Here is a 22,193-nt window from a genome sequence, read left to right as displayed (position 1 = left end):
AAATAGCTGTTACGTGAAGTCAATGGATGACGATTGGATATGACTGGTGCAAACATGATAATCATGAAATGAGTGTAATGGAAGAACATGACAACATACCATGCTCATGATGCGCTCGTGGTTCTTTCGCTTGCTTGACATATACCAATTTTGGTATCACATGACGTGAATAGACGACAAAGGTAAATGACACGTCTAAACAGAATAATCTTGATATGCGTGTTATGAGAAACATGATTACATGCTTCGCTCATAGTGTGCTCGCGGACGTTTCGCTAGCTTTACAGATACCAAATTTGGTATCAGTGACTTCAATAGACGACGCGGGCAAATGACACGTCAAAAGTAAGAATAATGATATGCGTGTCATGTCAAACATGACTACATGCTACGCTCATAGCATGCTCGTGGCCGTTTTGTTAGCTCCACATATACGAAATTCGGTATTACGTGACGTGAACAGACGGCGAATGTAAATGACACTTCGAAACATGATAACCATGGCATGGTATACTCGGCGACAACTTTTCTTGGCACTGAAGGGAAAGCGACGGAAGTGGAGCTTCTGCACATGTAGCACTACGCAAAGTATTCCATTTGGGCGCGTGTCACACGACGCTGTTGAAAGTGACGGGGGCGCGTCATCAGCGTTACATGTAGAAGCACACGCCGCTTAGCCTTTGAAGGGCACGTGAAAAGGCGGGACTTTTTCACGCATTCAAAAACGGAAGTCAGAGCAGCTAAAAGAAATACGAATATCTTACTGGTGTGAGCTGGGTCCTGTCTCAAATAGCCGCACGTAGAAAATAAAGGAGGGACATTTGTATTTCACGTTGAAAACACGGGCGCTACTTTGAAACTACCTTCACTTGCGGTAGGATGCCTGTGATTTGGCTCCGTAGCTTTCCCTTCAGTGCCAAGAAAAGTTGTTGCCAATTGTAGTCATGTACGGCATTACTTAAGTCCACCTCCTAACGTTGTCTTTATTTTAAAGTGACATATCAACCATCCTCACTCGAGATTCGCAAATCATTAATTCCTACAGTACGCGGGGTCTGGCAATTTTTAACTGAAAAATATGAAACACTTGCGATACGATATAGAAAAGTACGTGCAACCACTATATTAGTCTGTGTCAACGGGCAAGGATACATTTCAGGCCATCCTATAATAGAACCCAAGAAATTCGGACTGGTTCAAGAACTGTCATTGAGAGGTTTGCAGTCTTCCATGTATGCCATGCATCGGCCGACACAGGCGAAGAGAGTGTGTACGTGTCCATCAGTGTAGCGCGCTGTGTGTTCTTCTGGCAATTAGGAAAAGCAATCAATTCAATATATTGAATTTTATTCCTCAGGAAAACCGGGAATGCCAGTTCCTTGTGGCACCAATGGAAAAGCGTTTGCCGGCGACATTTCATCCACAGTTGAGGAGTCCGTACACGTATTTTCGCTGAGCATGTTTGAGGTATTCATTCGGCGCACGCCTGCGGAAAGTTTTCTTGATTTTACGAACTCCACGATATAGTGATTGACGCTGGTGGAGCACTCTCGCAAGACCCAGTGTCCTGCACGTTTGTAGAACACGATTGATGAGTTACTGAGCCATTCTCGATCATATGTGCCGACGCGTGAAGTGAGAAATTCATCCTTCTGCCCCCACAAAATAAGTGTTGGTATGTTGAGCACGCGGTACCCCAGCTTGTTGAGCTGCTCCTTGTCGTTGTTGAAGGCACGGTAGTAGTTTATGGCACCTGTCAAGGCACCTGAAAAAAAAACGAAGGCAACCGAAAAATATAACCACACAGAAAGGTTACTTACTTCAAAAATTGATACTCGAAGAGCAAACGATTGAGTGAACAACAAGAACAAGTGATTACATGAAGGAGAGGATTGTGGGGGTGCTGTTGCGCATCCCCTATTTTCATAAGCTCTGTCCTCATGCAAAAAACTACTCGGGTATGTCGGCTATGTCTGTTAGCTCTTTACGAAGACAATCTTTGAGCGGGTGGAAGAGGTCTTCTTTGACAACGTAGCGTTAGTCAGTTCGTCGTGAACAAGTACGTTCGGGAGGGTATGTGCTGCAGGAATCGAGCAAGTCCCTATCGTGTACTGCAGGCTGAAATATACTCCAAGGCATTGGACGGACGGAGAGAGTGCAGCGCCGCAAAAAGATCGAGCAATGAACAAGCACTCTTCAACCTGAGGTGGGAAAGAATAAAGAACAGAAAAGTGAAGAGTACTGAGACTAGTAGCTCAGAAGGAGTACGGTTGCTAGCGTTAAAGACACAGAGTGGAGTGAATTTTTTAGAATGCGAAAGTTGCTTTTTAGACTGTTCGGACTGATAGGGCACGTTTTTGTATGCGATGACCGGCCCATTTCTTTAGTATTTCGAAATCACTAGAATTTTGAGACCATATGGGTAACCAAGTCCTCATTTCTCAGGCCGTGCTCAAGCTCAGCTTTCTGCCTAAGATGAACTTATTGTTTGATAATGAAACCAGTAGCTTTTTCGAGCTGATCAGCTTTTTATCAATGCAGTCTCGTTATTCTATGACAGATGGTGCACTGTTTTCGAGAATGATTTTGTTTGCAGAATAAGAGAAGCATATATACGGAACTATTGAACTAGAGAGTTGTATTGTGCGCAATAATTTCAATTTGTCACAGTACTGCCTAAAATAATCAAAAATATATTTGCATTACTGAAACAATCAGTGAAACGTCAGCAGCTCAAACCATTTTAGCTCCGGGTCAAGATGTAATGTTGACTAATACAATGAAACACTACTGAGTGCGTTACACCTAGTAGTTTTATAGAACCGGACTTGAAGCTCCCGTAAAATATACGGGAGGTAGAGCACCTACACTGTGCTGTTAAACGAAAACTTTACTCAGCGAAGTGAGGTGGCAAAAAAGGAGTGGCAATAGAGGAGATAAGAAATAGAGGGAATAAATAACTTTCCGTTGCAAGCATAAACACCACCACTCATCTACCGGTACTACGATCACCATTAGCGCATCGACTTCGGCGCTACGCCCTCTCTGTTCGTCCATGTCACCATGTCCTGCTTCGCTCCCAGGCATAGTCACCAAAGTCGCTCGTAGTCATCAAAGAAGTGGAGCCCACTCAGACGCACTCATCAATAATATTTAGCTCTTTGAACTCACTTTGTCCCTGACTCACAAAGTATTACTGACACATGCAGACGCACACTCACGGCTTGATCTAAGTCTTCGTGGGCCTGAGTAAGTCGACTCATGAGTAGGTTTGCCTGCCTATGGTCGCAGAACACATGCGCCATTCCATCCGGCGAGAGCGGCAATGTATCGGATTGGCGAGAGCACGAAAACTAAGATAAATAAAGAACGAAATTGATATAGAGAAGCGATGAAACACAAATTGATACGAAAACAAAGAAACCAATAGATACGAAGATAGATAAAATAAAACACGCGTAAAAAGAAAGGCAGAGCGAGAAAATAAAGTAGGAAGTAGAGAGAAACAAAAAGATGGAAATGACATCGAGAAAGAGAAGCAGGTGGAAAAAGCGACTAACGGAGAGAGAGAAAGGAACGGAAAAAGTGAAACGAAGGCAGTAAGAGTGAGAAAGGGATATATATTTATGAAAAAGGAAACAAAGAACTACAAGCACGGACAAAAAGTTACACCACCTACCGCTAAACAGAACCATGTTTGGATCTCAAGCAGCGGGAGCATGGTTCGCTTGTGCCGGAGATGATGTACATTATTGAGCAGCCCGCCGCTAACGCTGACACTGGCACTGGCGTTCATGCTGGCGCTTATCGCAGCGTTGCACAGGAGAAAATTAGGTGTGCGAGCTCTGTCGTTTTGTACTGCGGAACTACTGTGGCGCCGTCAGTAGAGTATGCAGCTGTTTCAGCACCTGTCGTAAGCGCTGCACTGTAAATGATTCCTAGAAGAGAGAGAGGGGGAGGGGCAGCGCATGCGCATTGGGGGTGGACGCCGCGAGAAGGAGTGAAGGACGAATGGCCAGGTGCGGACACAGCCCCCGCCATACCTTGCTTTGCGTCTAACACAAGCCGTTGTCCCATGTTCGAATACACCCACGAGCAAAGCTCTTTAGAAATAGGACAAAACGGAAGGCTAATGACTATGAGCTTGATCTCACTGCTAGCCTTCTTTAAAGCGAGTTGGTAGGTGGAGAGAGCGCCTGCTACGCTTGATGTCAGGAAAGACTGAGCGACTGAGGATGCAGCTTGCGCAGTGCAGCTTGAGCCAGACCAGGCAACAAACACACCAAGCCTTGGACGAATCAATGGTTTTTTTGCGTTTGCCACATAGAATTATTAGAGAGAGCCTAAGGGAAAAGTAGAATCGGAAAAGTCATAACCACCGAAGCGCTGACATGTTGTAACGTAGTCATTGAGGACCTTACAATACTTAAAGAAGCGCTAAAGATTGCAGCTTAGAAAACTCAATTTATTGCAGTGTAAATTCAAACAAGAAAGTTTATGTGTAATAAACAAACCAAACTTTTGTGATGTTTATACCCACAACTCCTAATCTGCGTTTAGAAAATATACAATGACCATTTAGGCAATTTACTACGCGCAGAAAGGTCGTTTGCAGATGGCACCATCATCCTTTTACCATATAAAGGTCTGAGAGCATGATCGTGCGGCATGCGACCGCAAGCACCGGCTTGTTCTCGCGCCAGGTGAGTCGTGTGTAGTGTATCGTGGTCCCTCTTTTTGTTTTCTCTTTGTTTTGTGCTATGATCCAACAACTCGAGTGTGTGTGCCAGCCTTTATGTGACATAAACGCAAGAGAGATCCCCACAACAGGGAAAAAATTCCGGGAGCTGTTGCAGCATGCAGTCGCAAGTGCAAGGGGACGTCACGCTAAAGCTGTACCAAATTGGTTATAAGTTTCGATGCATGAATCCTATAGGGAAATTTTCTTCCACAGTATGTATATTATAAATACCCTTAAATTCATGGTTCACCAGTCTGAGGAGAGAGGACAGAGACGAAGAAAAACGGTGTGCTCCGGGTGCAGCGAGAAGCGTTGGGGCAGATATTTCCCATTTATGGTTGGTTTCGTTGTCTTTTTGCGCGGCACCGCAACTGTATTACGGGAAGCTTCAACGGCGACAGTGATTACGGTGACAGTGGGGTGTGGGACCAACGAGCTTCGCTCATAAAAGTAAAAAGCAACAACAAAGACCACCGAGGTGCACTTTTCTGCCAGGCTTAGCATTGCTAGTGTAAAGCTACTTAAAATTTTCGAATTCTATACTGTATGCTTTCGTCGACAATGCCTTGCATTGCATGAAAACAACCAAAATTATGATTTCTTGAGTTCGTGAGGCTCAAGGAAATACCTAAGACAGCAGTTGTTGCTATAGTCATTGGGAGAACAATGCGTTGTTATGTAATGATAGATGCGAACGGCCTGCCCACCTGGTTGAGAGAACATGTACTTATGAATGTACTCTTCCCGCTCCGTAAAGACCTTGTGCACCTTGTCAAAGAAGGCGAAGTCTCGCATCATGAGGTACTGCTCCGGCACTCTGGGATGGCGAAACGGGATCATGTACCTGCACGTATGATGCACGTGTTTCATCAGCCAAAATTTAAAAGGAACGCAATGAAAGTGAATCAGTAGGACAATGCATGACGACGTGTCAAGGTTAATAACGAGATGTCGAGGCTCAAGAAAGTCAGACTTGCCTCAAGGGTGAAGCAGTTAATGCGATAGCAGCAAATTGTAATTTTATACGAAATGATCGTGAGAGCTAACTCTTTTCGATCCCATCTTAGGCACCTCTACAAAACGCTCGTGTTAAAGGATACGGCTGCTCCAGAGACGACTTCGGCACAGCCTCTTCACGGCGAGAGAGAGCGCCACACGTAGTACGGTATACGAGCTGCCCGCTGATGGTTGCACAGATAACAGGATGGCGCTCGCACCAACAATGGCGCCCATGCCCGTAAAATCAATGTTCACAGTCCTTCTCTAGGAGCAAGTCCCCCACCCCTTCACGTATGTTCGTGCTCATCAAACACTAAACAGTGGCGAGGCATTTCTTCTCTGTTTGAGCATTCAATGGTCACTCTAACAGGCGGGGGGACTAAACCGCATGTGCCCTCCGAGTGACGGACATGGGCTGGCTCATGTGATCTCTTCTTCGGGTACATTTGTCGAACCCCTCACACGTGATTACCAACGGGTGTAACATACAATGCACTATGTAACTTTACAAATTTAGACTTTAAACGGGACATGACGATGACGGCGAAATGCCGTCGAGATTGTTCATATACCTTCTATCGCATTAAAACCGAAAACCAGATTCGTGATGTAGTAATAAATAACACAATACGTCGCAATAAATCGCTGAGAGTCTACCTAATGTTTCATAAGCTGCTCAACAAAAATTTACATGTTACTTTAGGTGAATACCATGGCGATCACTTTAAAACATCTGTAACTAGCTGCGTTGTTGCAGTGCCGTTAGCAACTGTAAATGAAAAATGGGGCAGACCCACGTACCTTGAAAATCGATGTATTGAGAAGCATGGCGAGGGAAGGTGACCATGATAATTTGGTTAGTAAACACCACCTCATGAATTCACGCTAAATATATGTATAATAGATGCACGCACATGCATATGTTGTACGGCTGCAGATGTTTATATGGCGTGCTGTTTGCACTTGTGCAACAATGCCAGCAGGAGCATGAGTATTAGCAACACCAGAAGCAATAAAATGAAATGAAGTACTGGTGCCCGCGAAGATGGCAGCCCTGGACGTTGCTATGTGATCAACATCAGCGCATGTCAATCAACTAATATGGCGAGCAGCCTACGTGACGGCTGTATCGTCGAAATACATACGTAATGTTTATAAAATTGGGTAGCCAGCGATGCAACCGCAATTGACGTTTGAGGAACCTTAGCAAATATTTGGAAAGCAGTACCACAAAGCCACCTGGCATGACTTGTGGCAGTATGCTTGATTACCACGCAGAATGCTTGGATGCGATTCCTGTAAGGACCCTGGCAATCAGTGTTTTCTTTCATCGGGTTCTAGCTGCCAGTGTCAGTTTTTTCTAACGCTCATGCGTTAAAATTGGTCACGTGTGTTCTCATCGTTTTTGTTGTTGCTGTTTCCCTGTGCAAATGGCTCGTACCCAAAGGAGGGAATTGGCCGATTATGAGGTGAATTTGCCCTATATTTTCAGCATTGCGTCATTCTTACAAAAGTTTCGTAACTTGATTTTGATTTGAAACGCCGATATCAAGTTTGCAGAAAAAAATGAAGAAAAATAGTGACACCGTAATTTAGCAAGAAAATCGTTTAGGCGCAGTGATGTATTCCTGAACGGCGAATAAAACATCCCTGTGGCTAAAACCCAGCGTAGAGGCTCCAAATGAAAGAAGATCAGGTTGTGATAATTGCAAGTGCAGTCTCTGAAGAGGTGGTGCTAGTATGCTTTGCCTGAATAAACGGCGACAATGTAATAAAAAATGACTGATTACAGTAAATGCACATAGGGGAATTCAATATACCTGATCTATGCAAGTAAAAATTGAGGAAGGTAACGCAGCAACGAAATTTTGTGATGACAACTTCTATCATCCTTGAATTAGGCAGTTCACTGCGCCAGGGAAATAACAAGTGTTTGTACTCTGGAAAAGCCGCCAGTGCAGGGTCTGATAAATTTTGCCTGATTTTATGTCTGCGAAATCGCGCCACCGTAATGTATACTGTATGAGGGAAAATAGGAATAATTGGTGTCGAAAGCGATGCCTTCGCAAGAGAATCAGCTAATTCGTTTAACAACAAACCTTTGTGCCCTAGTGCCCAGATTAAATGAATACTTTGCAGATGGCAGGGAACCAATGATTTAAAAAGTTTCAGTATGGGTGAGCGACCATATGAGGACAGAGAAGAGCACACTGATAATGAATCAGTTATGACTGCTACGACTGGAATGGAAATATTCACCATTCGCAAAGCTAACATTATTGCCATGAATTCAGCCATAAAGACAGGAAGAAAATCCGGTAAGCGAATTGAAAATGACCAATCAAGTACGAGGCAATATACTCCGACGCCTGATGTTTCATGTGATTGAGATGCGTCCGTTGCTATAATGACATTTTTTGGCAGAGTACTTAAATGGACCTGCAATAAACCATTTAAAATGCCTGTTGGTAATAGCTTAGCGTGAGTTGAGAAGATATCATGGTAAACAATTTCTGGAGAATTTTGTTGCTCAGGTAAAGGAATCAGATCACGAACTTGTACATTTAGAGGCTCAAGCAAGTTCTCATCGGTCTTGGGCAGATGTAGGTGTCAATTGTGGCGAACGCAACACACAAGGTCTGCGAAAGTAATATTCTCAAAGCTTCTGCATCGTTGCAGTACTTCCCACGATCCGTCAATGTGAGTTTTCGAACTATTGCGCGTTTGTGCTCATGACTCATGAGCAGTACTGTGACCATTTGTCCGTCAAGGTTTCAGTGTATATTGCAAGTGGGCTCTTTGACTGATAAATAGCCTTGCTTCCTTAATCTGTCGTGTTGGTCTTCTCTCTCACGCAATCTTTTTTCCAGCCATAAAGGCGCAACCGAATTGTGCATTTATCAAAACGTGTGTAAAAGGCAAGTAATTAGGAAGCATTTCAAGTTAGCGATGATGTCACAACCAGTGTCAAGGTTATGTGGTTGTGACATTATAATAAATATTTTTTGCTGTTAGATGTCCCCTCCATGCGTCAATGGTGACGGTGGCAACGAGCTGCCGACAACTGGATGCATGGGCTTCTTCTATGAAAAATACTCAAACAGTTTTCAAATACCTTGCGGCGTCCGCACACCGAGGAATCTGGCCGCGCGTTTTTCATCGTATATTTTGTGCTGTGCGTTTTGTTCCTGAAGGGCAAAAAAGTTACTGCGTACATGCTGCGTATGTGGGTGTCGATCCCGTTACAAGGAAATTAAAAAAAAATGTGGCTGGCTGCCCTGTATAGAAATCAACATAACACGAAAGTGAAACGTGTTTTTACCAGTGTTGCGGAGTTACCACCCCGGCATGAGAAATATTCTGAAATCATTCTACGTTTTCGTGACTCCCGAATGGAATGGAAATAATATGGAGACAATGTTTGGAGAAATGAAATGGGAGTGGAGTTGAAGACGTTTAGCCCGAAGTGGAATGGGAATCGAATTACGTCGTTTACCAAAAATAGAGCACGTTTTCGGACGTGTGCTGTTTTTCAACCTTCGATCATTAGTAAACAGAGAATCGATTTGAACAATAAAGCAGCATTTTTATAATGTCTTGGCTGATTACAAGCACAATACATTTATAAGCAACGCGCCTACGACAAGTCTGTTTATATATTGATTGTGCTTTTCTGACGTTTGTCTATTTTCCGCGAAACCATGGTCGAGGAGAAATACAGTAACAGCATGCCACACATCCCTCCTTTACGCCTGCTCATTTTTTTTTCGCCCTCGGCGAAATCCAGGCTACAGTACCCAGCCGTCTGCTGTCTTGACACGTTTTACGTCTTTGTGCTCGCTCCTGTCACCGTCGACCGACTCGGACGCATGTTCGAAAGAAACGCTTTTTTCTTTAGGTTGTGATGTGTATTAACGCTGACTTGATGCGTTTGTTCACCGCAACATCACCTCGTACTTCCCCCGCCCCACACGCCCCACTTTCACCGCACTGACCCCCCTGTCTAAGCACATGAGCGCCTTCGCCTGAAACTTTATCGGGGAAGGTCTCAAGGTCAGCACAGCATACAGTCCTACATGATAAACTGTGGGAACTCCGCCTCCGTACAGACAGAAAGAGAGAGAATGAACTTTTCAAAGCATTGGTCCCGGAAGATACCTGAAGCAGCAAAGCCCACGAGACAACGGCCAGGGTGGCCCTTCCCCCAGTCCCGTAGAAAACCCACGCGCCAAACTAAACCCAGGCTCGCTAAGTTCTAGGGGGGTGAGGCGGGAGGAGGTTCGGATGGCGGCCCCGCCGCGCGTGTTGGCGGCTAGAGAAGCTCTACCGTTATTACCCACCACACAGGCTCCTGCGTACAGTGGTTCTCACTTGAGCAGCTCATGTTTGTGAAGCGCAAGACATGGTTAGGTAGACGGCAGTTGACTTATCTCATATTTTTCTTCTTTAGAACCAACCGTTAAAGGAGCCGTCCACTCACAGTTTGGGTTTTAAACCTAGACAGTGGTTATCTCACTTATATCTCAACTATTCGTTGCAAAATTTCGATGAATGCAACCATATAAAGTTTTATTTGCACCTTGTACTACTTGCGAACTTAATTGCAGCATTTAAAAAACTCGAGGACGCTTAACCACTTCTCATGACGTCAACCTAAAGACCAAAGAACTATTGATCGATTTCCGAACATGTTCGGAAGTTCAGGCGTACGGCAGATCAAGTCCAGGAAATTAGACCTTCCTGAATCTAGAGTTGAGAGCTGGTCGTCCCAAACTCACAGTGAACCGGGGTGGCGTCATTTCAATACTAACTTTCCATTTTTCTAATCTTTTTTTTGTAACTTCGCCGAGTCGAAGGCCTCAACGCTTTCTTTAGGTTCACCTTTAGTTAGCTAAAGCCAAGGAAAGGCGTGATGTAAAGGTGTGAAAATTCTGACTATTTGTAAAAGAGAGACAGTGGCATAAGTGGCGTACAAACCACTGTATTACCCCAACAGATACTGAAGGGAGAAACAAATATCTTTCCACATAAATTCTCGTTGATACCCCACACAAAATGCGTGAATACACTATGCACGGCATGAATGTCATGCATAGTGTATTCTTTATTCTCGCGCACAGTTTATTGCTTGACAAACGTAAGTAACCTTGGCGACAACGAAGGCATTGCATAACTGCGCACAGGTGAACACAATGTTCTCCTCACCACTTCATGTCGGTGACGAGCGCTTGACAAGCAGGAGTGCTGACGAGCAGTGCAACCCTGTGTTACGCATCGGATGCAAAGGCACAAGGTTCTCGAGCGGTGTTGTACAGACGAAATCACACTTCTCTAGAGCGCCCAGCCAGCCGCTCCAGGGGCCATTTGCAGCAGATTTATGTCATCAAGTAATACGGGAAACCTATGGCACGACGCTACTCCGCGTTGTGTTCGACGCCTCTTCACATGGAGTAGAAGAGCACACACTGAATGATGAACTTAAAAAGGGGAAAAACTTTAATGCGAACTTTCTGAAGATGCTCATCTCGTTCTGTTTAGAAGTATTTGGTGTTACCGCCGACGTACAGAAGGCCTTTCCGCAAATATTTCTAATACCTAAAGATCGAGATGCCCTTTGTTTCCTCTGGTTCGAGGAGATGCCTTGTTCGGGGAAACCACTACCCCGTCAACAAGCAACAAGAATGACCAAGGTGACTTTCGGTAGTACTTTATCCGTTCCTTTTGGCTGCAACTATTCGGTCTCACTTCGATATCACTTCAACCACGTCGAACCACCGCTCGAATAAATGGACACTAAGCTCATGAGAAGCTTCTACGTAGATGGCTTGATTTTGGGCGTTTCAACCGCTGAAGAAGCCGTAGAGTTGTACAAACAGACGAGAAGATAATGGAACAAGCCGGTATGAAGATGCAGAAATGAGCGACAATCAGCAGTTAGCTTCAGCGCACCATACAGCACAATGAAAAAGCACCAATGACTGAGTCTCATGTCACCAAAGTACTAGGGCTGTACTCAGACACCAAAGAGGAGAAGCTAAGCGTCAACTTGAACTCGGTCCTGAAGACTTACAACCCAGGGAAGAATACAAATCGGGTCGTACTTCAGACCGCTTACCATATATTCGAATTTCTGGGCTTTTTATCGGCATTCACCATATGAGCCAAAATGCTCTTCGAAAGGACTAGACTCAAGAACTAGATTGAGATATGTCACTACCTGAGCCAATAAGTATCGAGTAGTGTATATATATGGATTGCATAAATTGGATATTCGAAGCGGTTTTTTTTAGCCGATGATCTCTGAATGGACTTGAAGGTCTTGACACGCGATACCAACTACATGTATTTGCTGACGCGAGCCCTCATGCCGACGGGGTTTTCGCCTAATTGAGAGCAGGAACTACCCACGGAAAAACGTTTGTGCAACAGCTTTTAGCAAAGGCTAGAATGGTTCCACTATAAAAGCTGATAATACCATGAATATAATTGGTAGCAGCTTGCCTCGAAGCTAGGTTAACAGCCTTTTTGAGAGACGCGCTACAACGAAGCACTTTTACTACGGTTGTACTGATTCCAATATCTGCCTAAGCTGGATACAGTCCGCTGGAACAAAGTGGAAGCCATTTGACGCTAACCGGGTAACTGAAATTGAAACCCACACTGAACTAAGCTTTGGCGTCATTATACTGGGAAGAACAGCCAAGCAGACATTGTGATAAGAGGTTTTCAGCACGCATGCTCAGATAGAGTAGTTTGTGGTATTATGGTCCGAGTTGGCTAGCTGCTGCTCCGAAAACATGACCAAAGAGCGAAGAGAAGACCACTTATTCTACAGGCACACTAGTCGAAGCGAAAGATAAAATAGAGATTGCATTGATGTTTAAGTGTGCAATCTCAGAGCCTATATATACTAGACACGAACAAATTCAGTCGCTTGTAAACCGTTTTTAGGGTTCCGGCATGGGTCAAGATATTTATACACAATATACACGCAAACCCCTCCACGATGGGAAAGCCATCTGCGTGCTCAAGAAATACGTGCAAGCGAAGAATTATGGCTGAAAAAATACACTTGCGAGCATTCCGTGCAGACACCGTCACACAGGATCAAGGCAGGACCCTTGATGAAGGCTCACTCATACAGGACCTTCATCCTTTCTTGGACAACAAAGCCATACTTCGCACCAAACTCACCTCGATCATGCAACGACTTCGGATGACATCACATTCTCCGCAACGCTGCGACCAGACCAACACTGCACACACATTATCGTGAACAACCATCGTCGACGCATTCTGCATGATGGTGTTAGTGCTACACTATCTGAGCTACGTCACAGGTTCTGGCTTCTCAGGAGATGGCAGTTCGTCAAGAAAGTGACTAGTAAATGTGTTGTGTGCACGCAATTTCGAGTAAACCATACTACGACACCATGAGCTCCTCTTCCAAAAGACAGAGTTTCCCAGTCACAAGCATTTCAAGTCAGTCGGCTCAACTTTGCTGAGCCTGTGCTTGTGAGAAGAAATTGCACAGTGAAACCCTATATTGTCACGTTCACGTTTGCAGTAGTGAGCGCCGTTCATTTAGTTATGTAGTGGTGTCACTGTTGATTCATTTCTGTTGGTTTTTCGGCGTTTTGTGGCGCGGCGGGACATACCAAGTATCATTTATTCTGATAACGCTCTAACGTTTACAGCTGCTAGTAGGTAATTGCTGTCCATCTACGAGATTTTGGGGGAAGTTCAAGGCCAGATCTTCTGCGTGACGAGTTAGATCGCGTGGAAATTTATCGCTGAGCGTGCTTCTTGGTGAGAAGGTATCTGGTAAAGGACGATATGAACGGTTAAAGGCTGCCTGTGGAACACATTAGGGAAGGGCAGGTCCAACTTTGAGCAATGCAGTACAGTTTTAGCAGAAGTCGAGGCAGTGGTCCTTTCTAGACCATTTACATTCGTTTCTGCTGAGGCTAAAGAAACGGAAGTTCTAACACCTACTCATTTGTTAGCTCTTCGACGACTAACTAGCCTACATCAAAATCAAGCTGCGATAACGGCAGTCAACCGCACAAATACACTGCGCCTGTGGACAGAACGTCAGTGCAAGCTAACTACTTTCTGGAGCCACTGTTACGAAGAGTACCCACTACCTCTTAGAAGCGCTCACTCCAGAAAGGGTAAAAAAGGGGAAATTGAATTAAGTGTTGATAACATTGTGCTCATGCGCAAGGACCAAGTACCCATAGCATTCTGGAAAATGGTTAGGATTCTTAAGCTATTCGAGAGTACGCCCAGACACGTTAGATCATGCAGAATCTGATGAGCAAACAATACCGAGATTACTAGGCCAATACAACTCCTGTCTCCACTTGAATTACGGCAATGAAATTCGACAGCTCACTGTGCAAACATTTTTAAAACTTTACGATGCACCCCTCTTCTGTTCTCAGACAGTTTTTATCAAACATCCAGTTTCTTTCTTTCAGCGCCCGTGGTCTCGTTATCAAAGACCCCAAGTCATTTTCGTCGAGTCTCTGCTATCAAATCTTCACGTTTCCCTCCGGCATTTAACTCCCCAAACCCAATGCTCGGTGCCAGTTGACTTAATTTTCGATGATATTTTTCCGAAAAATGCCAAGTTACTTCCAAAGCATGTTCTGTAGGGCCTCCTTCAAGACCATCTAAGTCATTTTCCTAAATACGTAGTAATTTCGACGGACGCAACGCAAAATCTTCAGAAGGCTGGAGTAGGTATTTTTTCTCATCAGCTTAATTGGTCTTTTGCGCTCCGATTGCCTGACTTCACACCAATTTATCTCGCAGAATTCCTGGCTATTACATTGGCTCTTCGAAAACTAAATTATCAGCAATCAAAAGCCATTATTATTTCGGATGCTTTCTCTGTATATACACATCTAACGTCCGCAAAGAAGTCTCCTCTTCTCAGGATATTTTGGTCTCTCGTACCGCATAGCCTATCAGAGGTTCGGTTTATTTGGGTCCCCTGGCATGTTGGAATTGAACTAAATGAAATTGCTGATTCGCTCGCTTCGGCATCTTTAAATTTCCCGGTGGTGCTAGTAGCTCCACAGTTTCCTTTTATTACTGCCGAACGATTCAAACGCCTGTTAATCTTAAAAATGAACGAAACGTCGCTTCTACAATCTGAAGAATTTCGGCACTTGCAATTCACATGGAACACCGCAAAATGCCTTTCCCGTCAATGTGAGGTGACCCTCACAAGCTTTCGCTGTAGAGTTCCTCTGTTAAAGTTTTATCTCAACAAATCAGGATTTTCATTAACTAACCTATGTGTAGTTTGAAATGAACCGGAAACAATAGATCACTTTCTTCTCACATGCCGCCGCTTCACCTCACTGCGCCGAATAATTCTTGAAAGACCGATTGGTATGCTCGGATTGCCAGTCAATACATCCACCCTATTATCGTTTGGAGCCAGTCAGTTGGGTGTTGGCCACAGTGCTATTCTGTCAGCGCTACATAAATTCATTCAGGCAACCGGAAGGATACGCTGCTAGTGGTACTGCCAGATATATCCAATTCTTTCTTCCCCTTCCTCATTCTTGTTAATTTGTTTTATATATTCTGGTTTATCGTATTCTTCTGCAATTTTTTCACGTTTTTTCAAAGGAACATTATTATTGTTTCTATCTAATTTCTCTTTATTTTTTAGCAAGCGTTGTAAAAAATGATCTATCAAGAGGTACAGTGTGGCCAATCCCCCATGTGGGTATGAGCCAAGATATAGGAGACAAGACAAGACAAGAAATTGTCGATGAAGAAGGATGTAGGAAAAATAGGAAGAGACGAAGAAGAAGGGGAAGCGGAGCAGATGCTGTTTCGACATCTGGATTGTTGGTATGTGCGCCATGTTTGGACGGCGTCGCGCGGAGGGCAAATAAAGGCTACAGAGAAATTTTCCACAACAGCCACGCGCTCCGCTTCTTTAGACAAGTGCAATTCTTTTTGTACTGTTGCATCTGTGACCGGCAGATTTGGAGCTTTCTGTTTCCCATTAGCGAAATTATATTTTTATTCATAATCATGACCACTCGAGACGCGGAGCGAAGCTGTTCAGTCTTCTTGAAGACTACTTTTGTCAACATGAAAATACGCTATGTAACCAGTTTTTCATTAACAAATTATGGCTTAAATAAAATATCACCGTTCGGTCAAACATGCTGACTATGCAAATACTTTATGTAGCGGACAAACTACTCGAACGGAAGTAGGGTAGTTTTACTTAGGAAGCTATCCCGCAAAGCTATTAGCCCTCGACTTTGGTACCGTGTTGTATGGAATTTGGCAGTTCGTAGTGCATCTAATGACACTATATTTATGGTGCCGTTCATCCTTGACTCAATAAAACTTTCAAGATGCATTTCCTGCATTGAGGACTTGAAAGAATGGAATTAAACGTCCTCGCTTTTCCCGGAGTTGCAAAGAACCAATTTTTTTTCTTTCCGAAGAATAAAAAGGAATGGAATCGCGACGAATCTTAAATCTCCGGAATAACATTAGGAAGAATTGAAGGTACCCCATCCGCAACACTGGTATTCACAGAGGAAGTTGTGCCTTTATTGTGCCTTGCTTTAGCAACAGCAACAAATTGCAAAACCACGATGGGAACGGCAAGCAGCTAGAAACTTGCAGCGCACTCCTTAAGCAAAAAGCACACGCAAAATGAGCCTACGCAGAACGAGCGTGGACTCACAACTGTCACAGCCTACGCCTAAAACACGCTCTTCAAACAGAAAGACGCACAAAATGAGCGTATACACAGGACAAAGCTTAAACTGTGACCATTTTTCCTGCGTCGTGTATAAGCAAACTGGCTCTTTCGTAAACGTGGCCGTGGCAGCGTGTAAAGTGACTGTCATACTCTGCCGAATTACGAGTCTGAAAACCGTGCGCGCAGAGACGTCAGGCTACATGGAGGCGGCGCTTCGTGGAGGCGACGATCTTTAGGGCGTGCTCAACTCGAGCTTGTCGTGCCATCTCGCCACTGATACGAAAATGGGCTTAAGTTTCGAAGCTCTGGTGACTGCCAAACGGTGTATCGTGTATACAAATGGCTTGCCGTTAGTACTCCAGTGAACGTGCGCTCTGTAGAGTAGTGGTTAGCGCCGCGTGCTGTGAAACGAGAGTTCCTAGTTTGATTCCGCGAGACAGACGCGTGACTTCAGATTTTTAAGGGCGAAGGTCTTTAAGCCGTGGGTCATGCGTCGCCGATGTATGCAGTAGTAGTGGTAGTACTAGTAGTACTAGTAGCAGTGGTAGTGGCAACCTCTTGTTTAGTCCTTGGAATGTCCACTCGATAGCGGTACTTGTATATTACAAATATTTTATTTTATGTTTTATAATATATGATGAAAAGGTGCGAGATGGTGGCACTCGGTGTGTTCGCTTCATGAGAGGATGGACGGAGGGACAGACATAAAGACAGACAGACGCACGGACGGACGCACGGAAGCACGGACGGACAGGCTGACGGACCGACACTTCGCCCCACTCATGATCATTCACCCCTTGGATATTCTTTGACTTTTTCTTTGCAATCTCTTAGTAGATATATTTCAACGTTACCTCCGTGATGGAAGTACGTCAGTGGTGTTGTGTTCGGCCCCAGCATAAAACACTTTCTTGTTAGAAGCGCCTATGGTGTGGCTGCCTAGACATCGAACGGTGGGGAAAGTGGAAGCGCGCTATACCGCGACGAAAGACTTGTGGTTACGCATTTCATTCGCTGCAGGATATTTCATGTGAACCAATGGCTAATCGGAGTTGTGAAGACGCCGCATGATGTTTCAAACTTTTTCGCAAGAGCTCTACCTAGGATTTCGCACGGGCTCCCGGCATATTTGCTTTGTGGAAAAAGATGCAGAGCTCGCCCGCCTACCCAGCAGCGCCGACATCAGCAGATCTGGAGACATCCGAGGCTGCATGCACATTGTGCACGAACCTCCTTGACAAAGCCGTTTCTGAAATGATTGAACGTGAGCATACTGACCACCTCTTTCTCGTTCCATGACAGCAATATTGAAGCCGGATTAGTAAAATACTCGCCGTTTTTTTGCACACAGGCACCGAGATGACCAAAAGTGTAGAGAGGAAATCCTAAATAAACGGAGCTACATGCAGTGCCTGACAGCTTGAAATGTTCACAGCACACATCCGTTGCGTGGAACACACTTCATCGCTACCAATTGACGCTTGCTAGGGTGACGGCACGAGAGAGGATGCACCAAGAAAACTGTACAAAACTCGCACACCCGGTAAACGCGTGGAAAGTTAATTTTCGATGTAAATGCGTAATGCACACGAGAAGATAATTTTTTGCGTCCGACTTTCACGCCACCGGCACGAGGCACAGTCAGTCAATTTTCACGTTTGTGAAGGCATGTAGGAATTTCACCTTAACTGTGAAAACAATAAAAAAGACAGGGGAAACAAAACATGAGTAAGCTACACAGCAGAGTAAAGGACTGGGAAACTACATCACATGGGCTACCAAACTTACAATGCGCTACGGCACTGTAGTGATAAATTAACGCAAAATTAAACCCAGAAACGAGACAAAAGTCGTATGAAGTATTCCTTGATACTCGTCAATCACTGAATTCAAAGCACCATTTCATTCTAAGTAGCTGTTAATTTATAAATACAAGGCAATATTCAGATATCTGCATATAGAAGTACTAAATGTATCTATTGCCTGAAAGATTGGATATGCGCTGTCAAGAGTTTCAATCAGTGCACTTTCGCGACGCATTAAGAACCACCGGAGCACCTGAAGAACTCATGATTGTGGCCAAAGTTTTACTAATTGGTACAAGAAAAACCAACGAAGCACGCTTTTGTAGCGGTGGAAAGTCGTTCACTGGAAGCAGCGCACGCGCTCGTTGCCATAAAATTTCTAACTTCAAGGCCTTAATTGACGCCAAATATCTCTGTATTAGAAACTGCGTGAATATAATTGAAGGTAACCCTACTTTGCAAATGTAAGCAATCTCCGTGGTTACACTCAATCTTGTTTCGAAGTACTGACGCGTGCCAAACCATTGCAGTGCCGGGGCCGCTCCAATGCTCCCGCGTGGGCGAAGACACCCCTAGCGGCTGCTCCTGTCTTTATATCGAAGTTTCATTGATTTATATGGGAGTTTAACGTCCCAAAACCACCATATAATTATAAGAGACGCCGTAGTGAAGGGCTCCGGAAATTTCGACTACCTGGGGTTCTTGAACGTGCACCCAAATCTGAGCACACGGGCCTACAACATTTCTACCTCTATCGGAAATGCAGCCACCGCCGCCGGGATTCAAGCCCGCGACCTGCGGGTCAGCGGCCGAGTACCCTAGCCACTAGACCACCGCGGCGGGGCTCTATATTGAACTTTCACCGAAGCTTCGTCACCAGTAAAAGTACTGAAGGACTCTGGAATAATAATTCACTGTATGTTCCGTTCTGTAACCCTGAATTTCTTTATACAGGTTTCTACTGATTTGTATTCGTGTAAACCTACAAATGGTTATTGAACGTAATGCACACGTACCAAAGGCTTTCTTGTTTGATATCATTTTGCAAAAAGTCTGGATGATGCTTCTATTTCAGAATTGGTGTAACACGAAACTTAAACGCGTCTTCACACAGGTAGTTGAGTGTTTATTCATGGTTGTTTCACCACAACAGCAAATGAATGAGCGCACCAGCAATGATTGACAATGTCTACCGAAGAATGGCAAGCAGCTCGAAGCTTAGGGCGCGCACCTTTGGTTATTCATTTGACAATACAAGAGTGTCGGGGTAGAGGAGACGAAAGGTGACATTATAAGCCACATAACTAGGCCTCTAGCGCAACGCTGTGCATTCTTCACACAGAGGAACTACAATGGCAAAAAAATGAAACTCAAGAACACATTAGGATTGTGTGGAACTACGAGCAAGCTCATAAAACAATGAAGAATGCAACAATACCTCAATCAGAGAGCCCGCATGTTACGAAAACACAGGATGAGCGTGGACAAACAAATGTCAAAGCTCAACACTCAAAGCACGCTGCTCAAACAGAAAGAAAGACGCACGAAACGAAACAAAACGTGTACGCCTGAACGAGCACGAAGAGCTGTCACATTCTTACGTCATGTGTGTGATTAGAGCGCCACTTTCTTAAACGCGATGTGGCAGCGAGAGAAGTGACCTCCGTGCTCTCTTTGATCACTATAATGTCAAAGCAAACTTGCATTGGAAGCACAAGGCGTACTAAGTGCCCCATCCCGAGATAAGCGCGCACGTCAATGGGCGACAACGCCTCAGAACATATTTCAAGTTTGACTTGAAAGCATGTGCAAGCACGCATGCATCACAACGCGTGGGGTGGCGCGGGGCTTCCACCTTTATAACACACGCGCCTCACACGCGACCCTCGCGCCATCTCACGACTGATGACGCAAACGCGCCGAGGTTACAGAGCTCTCAGTACCGTTCAGGCTCAATGGTTGATATAGATCTCTTACCGTTAACAAGCGTAGCAAATATGTACGCAGTGGTTTAGTGGTTTGCTTAGCATTCTCAGGAACGCGAGGTCAATGGTTCGACGCCCCGGTCAAAGAGTTTTTCTTCTCGTTTTTTTTTTCTGTGCAGCTTCTTCGTATACATGTTACAAGGTCATATCGGTGACAGAAATACGTCGGCGGAGCAATGGTGGACACCAGCATGAAACACTTTCGTGGTTAAATATGGACCTCACTATGACTCTTGGTGTACCAGCGGTGCTTGTTCCATAACACTTCACGGGAGATTTTTACAGTGAAAGCTGTCTGTTATGAGATCACAACTCGGGTCACGCGCAGTGTTCCGCCGCCGCGGTGTCCGCAACCACATCGTGGGAAATTAGAAGAAAAGATAAGCACCAATGACAGAATGGGGCTCAAACTCAAGACCACTGGGTGTCAGCCCACTATTCTACCGCTGAGCCACACCACTGTTTTTCTTTATAGCATGCAATCATCACCAGTGAAGTACACACTTCATCAGAAGTCGGGCAAACACGCACAAGCGTCAAGAACGGGAGGCTACTCCGGAACGGGGTCAAAAGTCTCAACAACACTGCACTTTTGAGCAGCTGCTTCTCGGAAGACAGATCTCGTTGACTGTGGTGGCTCGGCGTGTCTATCAATCATGCGACTTTTCCACAGTGAATAAAGTCTCAACAACCTCAACAGGTCATAAGGAATATTATCAGTCAGACTTTTTTTTGAATGGGAGGAACCTAATACCATGAGCTATGATTGGAAGTTCTGATTGAAAGAAGAAGCCGCTCTGATCAGCTGTGCTGCACTGCAACTACAACGTTGATGTAGTTGCAGTGCAAACGACTAAGATTTCGGCTGCTCATGACACCAATCTTGCACTGAAAGTTTTCCGAGATTACAATTTATACATAAGCCCAGCACGTGGTGCATCCGCTGGATGCTTTTTATTAGTTAGAAAGCACTTCAATCATGTTTTGACGTCGCTACATGTTTATGGGGAAGGACACCTCATCCGTTGCAACATATCTCATAATTGAAGGTTTATCTGTGTTTGTGCTCTCTCCGAAGTGAATGACAGGAATGGTTTTTTCTTCTCTTTAACTTCGCTGCTTAACACTGACAGAACACAAACACAAGTCTCCAAAAACTATCAGTTTTTGGAAACGTTAACTATGTTTGTGAGGCGACAAACCATTCATATATAACAAATCGTTATGATGCAAGTGCAACTTTACTGCAGAAATTGTTGAATGACCACAATTTAATAGATGTGAGCGCATGCACCTTCCTCAGTGAGGTTCACGCACTTTCAAGGCATCTCTCATGCTCGGCATGATCGTGTATTTGTATCTCTAAGCGTATGGCCTCACATTTATAACTATGCTGTAAAGCCCTTATTTTTTACTAACCATTGCTTGGTAAGTGTGTCTTGGGGTCCTGAAAAGTTTCGTAAAACCCCTCTAAACTGGGGCCTATGGAAGCTTAACGTACAGTTGTTGCGCGATGATTGTTTTGTTAAAATAGTAAGAGAATCGGTACAAGAGGTAACAAAGTGCCGACAGCTGCCAATTTTCGATCAAAGAGTAAGGTTCAAAAAAAAAAAGAGTTAAGTATCAGGCAATGAGTATTTCCTGTGAAATAGCGCAAAGAATAAAAAGGCTTAGGAACGCTATCTTTATGATTTACTCCATAAGCTCCATACTTTTGAGAGTCAACAGCTGAGATTGTACGTATACGAGATAAACGTCATTTGAGCAGAGATACAAAAACATGATACAGATTTACACAAAGGAACAAAGATTCGTTCTTTTGTTACCCATTTCACTGTAGAGGAAACCTTTGAAAAATTTCCTCGGGGATAAAAAGAGATATGCACTTTCTAAACAGACACTGCAAATTGAGT

The 22,193-nt window shown here is 44.4% G+C and overlaps 1 protein-coding gene across 1 annotated transcript in view; it reads right to left on the bottom strand.

The window, feature by feature from the left end:
- Positions 1-1,330: 1,330 nt before the first annotated feature.
- Positions 1,331-22,193, bottom strand: part of LOC119168638 (AB hydrolase superfamily protein YfhM) — a 36,958-nt gene continuing 16,095 nt past the window's right edge. The window contains exons 6-7 of the mRNA XM_037420033.2: positions 5,449-5,585; positions 1,331-1,765 (exon numbers count right to left, since the gene is read on the bottom strand). Of these exons, the coding sequence (XP_037275930.2) occupies positions 1,347-1,765; positions 5,449-5,585 (556 nt within the window). The 3' untranslated portion in view covers positions 1,331-1,346. The remainder of the gene's footprint in view (positions 1,766-5,448; positions 5,586-22,193) is intronic.

Source organism: Rhipicephalus microplus, chromosome 6 (genome assembly GCF_043290135.1).
Source record: "Rhipicephalus microplus isolate Deutch F79 chromosome 6, USDA_Rmic, whole genome shotgun sequence".
Taxonomy (NCBI): domain Eukaryota; kingdom Metazoa; phylum Arthropoda; class Arachnida; order Ixodida; family Ixodidae; genus Rhipicephalus; species Rhipicephalus microplus.
Note: the sequence above shows the minus strand (reverse complement) of the source record. Positions and strands in the feature narration are given on the sequence as shown.